At 32.1% G+C, this 9,442-nt stretch overlaps 1 protein-coding gene across 1 annotated transcript; it reads left to right on the forward strand.

Annotated features, from left to right (window-relative positions):
• The first annotated feature begins 4,701 nt into the window (after positions 1-4,701).
• LOC101210846 (polygalacturonase) lies at positions 4,702-6,378 on the forward strand. Its single transcript, XM_004142552.2, has 4 exons — positions 4,702-5,225; positions 5,316-5,605; positions 5,709-5,937; positions 6,018-6,378. The coding sequence occupies exons 1-4, from the start codon at positions 4,764-4,766 to the stop codon at positions 6,234-6,236; spliced, it is 1,200 nt and encodes a 399-aa protein (XP_004142600.1). The 5' UTR covers positions 4,702-4,763; the 3' UTR covers positions 6,237-6,378.
• The last annotated feature ends 3,064 nt before the right edge of the window (positions 6,379-9,442 follow it).

The following is a 9,442-nucleotide window of genomic DNA, read 5'->3' on the forward strand; positions in this document are numbered from 1 at the left end:
TTTTGCTCTAATTAATTATAAATATATATTATTTTTCAGACAATAGTACATATTATTAAAGAATAGTTGGTACATTAATAATAATAGATAGCAATTGAACTTACCATTTGATGGGGGAGGGGGGACATACATCATATTTATACACTATTTTATTGTGTATTGAAATAAGGAAATACTTGTGTTCTCCATGATGTACAGCTACATTCAAGCCCAGACAAGAATGTTGGAGCTCATGATGAGGTTGATTTTGAGTTCTTGGGCACAGGGCCAGTATACGTTTTGCAAACTAATATTTTTGCAAATGACAATGGAGGTAGAGAGCAAAAAATACGTTTATGGTTTGATCCAAGTTTATCATTTCATGACTATGCAATTCTTTGGAATTCCCATCAAATTGTGTAAGTTAACTCAATCGAAACCCTATAAATAGAGTTATTTAACCATTTCAACCTTATTTTCTTGTCCATTATTTTGAACTCAAATGTAACTTCAACATTAACTTAAGTTTATTAATTACTACTTAAATTGGACTTTAAATTTCAAACCCTTTGTTCCAGTTTGTCATAAATGAATTCCATTTTTTTTTTTTCATATCAAATTAGAAAGCATGTAAGGTAGTATAGAATTATGAGTTATTATTTGCTAATAAATAGTAGTCCTTATGGTTAATTAATGTGTGAATATTATGATCAGCTTTTCTATAGATGGAATTCCAATAAGGGTGTTCAAAAACTACACATCAATGGGGGGGAGATATCCATCAAGTGGGATGCATGTGTTGGGAAGCATTTGGAATGGAGAAGCATGGGCATCAGATGGGAAGAAAGTGGATTGGTCTCAAGTACCTTTTCAAGCAGATTACAGAGGCTTTTCCATTCTTGGTTGCCCTTCTGGAAGCGATTGTGATTCTCAATCCTTTCTTTGGAACCAACCTAATACATGGCAACTCAATCCCACGCAGGAAAAATTCTATCAACTGATCAAGTCAAAATATTTATACTATACTTATTGTTCTAACCCCAACGCATCGCAGCTATATAAAGAGTGTCAGTTTGAATAATTTTAATCAATTACCTCGCCAGCAAATAATACTTATTTTTGTTATTCAATTAATAAATGGGCATTCTTCTTTAATTGATTTTCAAATTTTCAATCCTAGTCTCTCTTTAATATATTTTGGAAAGAATTATTACTCTTAATACTTGGCACATAACAGAGATTTGAAATAAATTGGTTTTCAACATTCTTTAATAGGATGAGAATGTTACTTCTTCCTTTTACTTTTACCAACTTGGATTTATTGACAAATGCTATAGTGCCACTCGCCAATTTTTCAAGCTCCATGAACATGGTTTTTACTCAATATATATGGTTGCTTGCCTTGGTGTTCAGATCCATGTTTTAAATCTTTGCTCCATTTGCTATTTGTGCAAGTCATCAACAAGGTGTCACATTCTTGACTTCTATGTTTGATGTAGTTTGTCTTCTCTTTAACTCTATTGTTTCTAGGAGCTGTGCATTCAGATGTATCATAATCATACTTCTAACAATTATAATACTTAATGTTTAATTTATCATACCTTGACCTTGAGTTACCTTGTCCACGACCTCTTGTTTACTTTCTTGTTCATCTTTGGTAGTTATTAATGTCGTTTCATTGGACCTCCAACCACGTTCTTGTCCTTGTCCTTGATTTTCAACACATTCTTGTCCTTGTTCACTTATATTATTGGGACGAACTCCGTTAATAGAATCAACTCGTAACTTAAGCTATTGATCCTCGATTCCTTCTTTCCCTTTTTTCTTCTTGAAAAGGATCTCCGAGCTCTAATACCAATTGGTTGAAAATGAATTGTAGAGGTTGGAAGAAATTTAGAGGAGAGAATTGAGGAAAAAGGCTACTTGTGTTATTTGACATGTAAACCCTAATTACTTCATGGATACCCAAGTAAAGTTGTGAATAGGTTAAGATTTGGTTTTCAAAGAAAGAAGTTAAAAGAGGAAATTCGTTCAAAGTGTTGAAAGATTTGTTTGAAAGTGGGTGGCCAAATGAGAACGAAAGAAGTTCGTTTTTTACTAGTATAAGCTAGGCATTTTGGACATGTTGCTAGAAGTTGAACATGGTTGGAAGGCCAACCATGTCAAGGAAACCTTTAAGGATAAGGACATGCAGCCAACCAAGAAATGCTAGGCGAGGAGAGCCATGCATTTAGGTTGACAAGCTTGCCTAGGCGAGAAAGGTGTGTTAAACGAGCTGCACCATGTGGCCAAGCAAGGCACACTGGCAAAGGCTTCCTAAGAAGGTGTGTGGCAAGGAAAGACATGGTTTAAGTTTAGGGCTTTGCGAGTAAGTTTGCTTTCCATGCGACAAAGTGAACTTAGCCCTCTTGGTCGTTTCTTTTGAAGTACATTCATGATGTACAAGCATGCAAGAGTTTAAAAAAATGACAAATAAAAGGTGTCTCAAGGCAGCCATGCAAGAGTTAGTATATATTTAAGGGATATTTGAGGAGAAAGTTTTCTCAATTCACTTGTGTGATTTGGGTAATTCCAATTACAAATGCTCCCTATATGAGTCTAATTTAAGGGGTTAGACTGATGGACAAAGAGGTGATAGCTAGTTGAAATACAAGTTATTATGACCTTTTAGGTAAAACAATGAAGTCAAAATGCGAGATAAATGATCAAAATATGTGTTTGTTAGTGCAAACTTATAATATCAAGAGAATGCACCTTACATAGGTTTTCACGCCTAATTAACTAGGATTTTAAGTGCTTTTCAATACAATATGACAAAAAGAAGAAATGAAGTAAGGATAACTTGTGGAAATACAAATTATTATGGCCTTTTAAGTAGAACAATGGAACCAAAAATCATAATAACGTGTCAAAACATGTAACAATGATTAAAGGGATTTTTTACAAAAATATAACAAACAAGTAAAATATTTATACTATATAGAACAACTTTGAAAACGAAAAAATCCCACAATGGAAAATTCAAAAAATACCTTAGTCAACACGCGATTAATTGGCCACACGCGCGCATGAGTAATCTTTTTTTAAATGATGGTATATTACAGTATAAATGAATGATATACGATCGTTTAGATCGTGTGATACACGATCATGTAGTTATTTTTTAATGATGGGAAAAAAGACTTCACATTTAAACAATTGTGTTGACCATTGCAAAAGATCATGTTGACCATATAAATGATCGCAATGATTATGATAAGCAATCATGTAATCCAATGTAAATGATCATTAAAAACTTCAAATCTAATGATCATGTTGATCATGGTAAACAATCGTATTGACCATGCTAAATGAACGTGTTGACTACAGTAAGCGATTGTTTCGATCATGATACACGACCGCGTAGTTCTTTTTAATGACGAAAAAATGCTTCAAATTTAAACGATTATGTTGACCAATGTCAAACGATTGTGTTGGTCATGGAAAACAATTGTGTTGATTATGGTAAGCGATTGTGTAGTAGTACAATGTAAACAATGGTTAAAATCTTCAAATTTAACAATCGTATTGACCATGATATATGATCATGTTAAACGATCGTATTGACTATGGGAGCGATCGTTTAAATCATGATATAAAATCGTGTAAGTTATTTTACACGATGTGAAAAAGACTTCAAATTTAAACAATCGTTTTGATCATGGTAAACAATCGTGTTGATAATTTAAAACAATATTTAAACAATCTTGATATTCTCAAGAATAAAAAAGATGAAGAAAAATATTGAAACAATCGTGTGAAATAGGTCCAAAGAATCTTGTTGAAAATAACGAAGATGAATAGGAGATTTAAACAGAAGAATATATCGTTTAAAAATAGAAGAATAAAAATCTGAAAAATGAGATGAAGAAATCGCAAAGAGGATGAATAAATTGCAAAAAAAGAAAAAGAAATAGGTGACGAACGATCAGCAATATTCAACAACAAATTTAAAATTTATGAAAATACAATAATAAATATTTGATTTTGTTATATTTATATAAATTATCCGAAATTAAGTCGTTACCAACTAAAATTTAGATATTAAATTATTAGTTTAGGAGTTGGAGTTAGGGTTTGAGATGTATTGATAATTGATAATGTATTTCGGTGGCTAATAGTTTGAAGTAAAATGGGTGATAGCTGGAGGCTGTAGTGTGCTTGTAACACATGCAAAATGATTCTCAAATACATGCAATAATTAACCATTTTGGTTTTGTTATTTAATTAAATAAACACCGTGGCCTTAGTTTGTGTTAGACATACACCATTGTCTCAACCTAAAATCGTTGTTTTAGTGTCAATATTAATTTACTTAATATCTAAGTCCCAATCACATTATGAGATTAATTATATCTTCTATACATATATACACAATCAGAAATTACATTATAAAACATCCTTGCACTAGTTTTCAAGATTTTTGTTTTCATCTAAAAAATTGTTGCCTTAGTCAAACTAATTTCTTAATTATTCTTAGGGTTTAAGCCACTCGGTTTACTTGGCCATCTTCCTTACAATAATTAAAATAAAAAAAATGAGGTGACAACATAACTCTATCTTATTATTTATTATTTTATAAAGATATTATGTTTTATATATATATATATAAAGATGATCATCCTATAAATACCACCACACAATTTCTTTTATTTCACAAAATCAATACTCGTACTACTTTATCATCCTTTTTCTCTCTCCCACAGCCGCAACGCATTTGGAGAAAGTAAGAAAAATTTATTAAGATGGCGATCATCCATCTTGACAACAACCATAGTTTGCTTTCATTGATTTTGTTAGTTGGATTAAGCAGTTGGAGTACTTTTGTTGATGCATCATCTTACAACGTTGTTGACTTTGGAGGCAAAGGTGATGGAACAACTGACTCAACACAAGCATTTCAAACGGCATGGACTAATGCTTGTGCCTCCACAAAAAAGGCCACTATTTATGTTCCACGAGGAAGATATTGCCTTCAAAATGTAACATTCAGCGGACCTTGCAAGAACAAGGCAATCATCTTTCGCATTGATGGCAGTATGGAAGCTCCCTCTGACTATCTAGTTATTGGAAACTCTGCGGCTTGGGTTGTGTTTAGGCATGTTGATGGAATGACTATCTTAGGTGGTAGTCTCGATGGAAAGGGAGCTGCGTTGTGGGCTTGCAAGAATTCTTCTTATAACGCTCTTTGCCCAACTGGAGCCACGGTATGCAAATTAACTAATCAATTTGTATCAAATTGGTTTATGTATATTCTTCATTAAATTTGTTGACTCTTGTGTTTGTGTGGATTACAGACCCTTGAATTCTCCAACTCAAAAAATGTGGTGGTCAATAACCTAAAATCACTTAATAGCCAAATGTTCCATGTAGCCATAAATGGCTGCGAAAATGTGATGGTTAAAGGCCTTAGGGTCTCAGCATCGAGTAATAGTCCTAATACCGACGGAATTCATGTGCAATCATCCTCTAATGTGACCATTATAAATTCCAAGATAGGAACTGGAGATGATTGCATTTCAGTTGGTCCTGGTGTTTCTAACTTACAAATTCAAAATATTTCCTGCGGACCTGGGCATGGAATAAGGTAAACATATATTTTTTATTATTATGATAATTTATATAATAAATTATTGGTAAATTCTTGTAAAATAATGTTTCGGCAATAATTTTGTTGGTTTAATTTACAGCATTGGTAGTCTCGGAAAAGATGTAAAAGAGATTGGGGTGCAAAATGTTACGATAAAGAATGTTGTATTTTCACGCACTGAAAATGGGGTACGAATCAAAACATGGGGGAAGCCAAGCAATGGGTTTGCTACTGACATTGTTTTCCAGCACATTGTAATGAACAATGTTCATAATCCAATTGTTATCGATCAAAATTATTGTCCAACTCACAAAGGCTGTCCAGGCCAGGTATGAATTTAATCAATTTAAGATGCTCTAATCATCAATTATATAAACTTTATTTTTCCTAATGTCTATATTATTTATAGGCTTCTGGAATTAAAATTAGTAATGTGACATACCAAGACATCCAGGGAACATCAACCACTAAAGTTGCAATCATGTTTGATTGTAGTCCGACAAATCCATGTATTGGAATAAAGTTAGAGAATGTAAGTCTTACGTATAAGAATCAAACGGCCGAAGCTAGATGTAACAATGCAAGAGGAATTGTAGTTGGTCAAGTTCAACCCACTGCTTGTCTCTGAGGAAACAGCGCTACGAACAATATATTAGGTTTGAATGTGTATATATTAACGTGCAGACATGGCTTATGTAATTCAAATATTTATGTTGGGAGTGAAAGTATGTATATTTATTGTATCATGAAAATTTTAGATTGGATATTCATTAATTTTTTTTATTGAATATACTGTTATTTTCGAAAACAATACTTTAATTGTTATGGATAAATTTTACGTATAGTTAAGATAAGAAAAAATGAAGGTCAATTTTCATAAATATTACATAACTTCAAAATATTTACGATCTATGTAACAAAATAAAAAAACAAGGAAGTCGGTAAAATATTTTCATAAATTTTAGATTTGCTCCTGATACTGCAAATGATTCATACTTCTATTTCTTCTTCTTTTTGTTTGTGATTTATTCATCTTCTCTTCCAGATTTCTTCAACTCATCTTCTCTTCCAGATTTTCTTTCTTATATTTTTATTCATCTTCTTTTTCTTTCTTTCTTTCTTAATCTTCATCTTCTCTTCCTTTCTTCCAACTTCTTTTCCAAAATATCAATATCGTTTAAATATCACTTTGATATGATCTAAACTGAAAAGAATCATGATGTTCCATATGGACCAATTACAAGATCGAAGGCATCAAAGATTAACCAATCATTCATTCTTCATGTACTAGAATGGATAGGGTCGGTTTATCGTGAATGTCATGTGCCACATACTAATACAAGAGAAGAAGGATCATTTGGAGTTTTGAAGGTCAATCTTTTTATCGATTGAAGTGGACTATGAGGTAGACATTAAGCTTCCATGAAGCCAACAATTTGAAGACCTCATGCCTTAATTAACATCACATTTTTATTGTATTTTCATTTTTTTTAATTTAACAAGTTAGGATAACTACCATTAATAGCTTAGTATTAAAGGTAGTTGTTGGAAATTAGATAAAAAAATTAGTTAATGTTTTAAAGACTTTTTGTATTTTCATTAATTAGAATAGAATCTCTTCAAGGCTATATAATGTTTTTATCTTTTCATTTGTAAAAAAAAAAGACTTTTCATGAATGCAATTTGAAATCTGATGTTGAGACTTATTCATTCTCCTCAACCTCAAGGTTTGTCCAAGTTTTTCCTCCTTTTGTTCTTCGCTTTCTTACCATTTCTATACAACAAATTAATTGAGTCCATGTTTGTGGTTTTGAAAAAGAAACCCCTAAGGAAGTGCCTAATTTTCATATTTTGACCTTCGATTCTGTAGATTGAAATTTGTTGGCATCGGTTAAAGTTTGGATCAATTTTTTGTAGTTTATATATAAATCATATTCATATGTGTTTGCTGAATATTATGTGCTGAGATATCCCACAGGTTTCTTATCTGATTGTTCTGGGCCTTATTGCATAGTTTCATCTTCAACCATTTGGCCAAACTTTCATTTACTCATATTATTGTTTTAAAAACTCTACCTCTTCTTAATATCTATGTGTTTCCTTGACAATCAAATCCTCATCTCAACATCATCTTGCACTTCTCTTATCCTCCAGGCTCCATCTTCCATCTCCTTTTCTTTCATCTCTTCTTCAAGGCTCTATATTACATTAATCTGATACCATTAATGTGGCTCTAGTTTTTGTTTTTGTTTATTCTTTAGGTGTGCAGTCTGTGAAAGCTGAGATTGATGGTAACAAACTAGCGGTATTTTAATTCTATTAAATCTTTTACTCATATTATAGGTTGTGTTTGTTTTGTGTTTGGAAATTCTTGTGAGTTTAAAACTTCATCTTAGGAATGAATTTAGGCATCACACGGTTTGTAAGGATTGAGTGCATTATAGAAACTAGAACACAATGGTTGTGGTTTATAGAAGTTGTGATTCCACATTTGGAGTCTGCTCCTCTCCAATTTAGTACTTCTCTTAATTGTTATATAAACTATTGAATTCTGATCACAGGGTAGAATACAAACAGCTGGACAAATATTTTCCCTCTTTTTATTTATTTGGATAGATTTTGTTAAATCTCACATAATACCTGCTCCTCTCCAAGAGTAATCTTTTCTTTTGGCTAGGGGATTCGAACCTTTCATTTTTTTTATTGAGGGTATAAAATGAAGTTTGTATTTATTGAAATTTTACTTGTATGATGGAGAAATGTGTCACACGTGATGGTCTTGTCATCTTCTAGTGCAAGGTTGGAATATATTAATCATAATAGAAAAGATTGGAGCCTTAGATTGAATGATGCACTTTGGGCTTATAGGTCAGCTAATTACAAACACTCATAGACACAACACCATTTAATTAATGTTTGGTAAAGCATGTCATCTTCTAGTAGAATTAGAACACAAAACTTTTTGGGCTATTAAAAAGTGCAATTTATCTCTTGAAGAAGCCGACAAGAATATATTGTTAGAACTTAGTGAGTTAGAAGAACATAAACTTGATTCTTATGACAACTTTAAGATCCATAAGGACAAAACCAAACTTTACCATGATAGAAAGATCCTTAAAAAATAGTTCAAACCAAACCTTCTAATAAAACTATGAAATTTTCATTTCTTTTTACCGGAATAAAATCTTACCCAAAGCACATCTTGCATACTATAAAGAAGTTAATGATTTCTCGTGGCAAGCTTTCCACCAAGCAAACAGGGAAGTACATTGTTCCCCTTTCCTCTCTTTCATTTTACTTTTCTTTCCAAAAGGTTTGAGGAGAAAGTAAATTTTTTAAGTGAGGGTGGGTAGCATGTTTCTTGGTGCTTAGCTTGCATGTGTATTGTGTATGAATTTGGGGTCATTTTTCTAAAATATTGCATATCTGCCCAACTCTTGAGTTGAGCCTAGGTTTGTGAATTGTCACATTTTTTATATAATTGTCATATTCTTTTGTTGTGGAGCTTGATCTTTAAGGTATTTATTCTATTTAATTTGGTCAATACTTGTAGCCTTTTGTTACATGTACTTGGCTAATCGGTTTAGTTTCAAATGTTTTTATCTTTTACTTGAATTATATGATAGTGTTTAAGAACGTTTTTATTCCACATTTCTTTCCAAATATGCCTTGTTAGAATTCTAAAGATTAAATGGTTGATTAGATATTGTTTGTAAAATGATTGAAGTCATATCGGGTTGAAAGCTATGCGATTGTGTAGATAGTCAAGCGATCGTTGAATGTTGAAGACTGAGAAGGCGTTTAGAATTTTCTTATTTAAGTCTCATGTAATTG

The sequence above is a fragment of the Cucumis sativus genome, chromosome 1 (genome assembly GCF_000004075.3).
Source record: "Cucumis sativus cultivar 9930 chromosome 1, Cucumber_9930_V3, whole genome shotgun sequence".
Taxonomy (NCBI): Eukaryota; Viridiplantae; Streptophyta; class Magnoliopsida; order Cucurbitales; family Cucurbitaceae; genus Cucumis; species Cucumis sativus.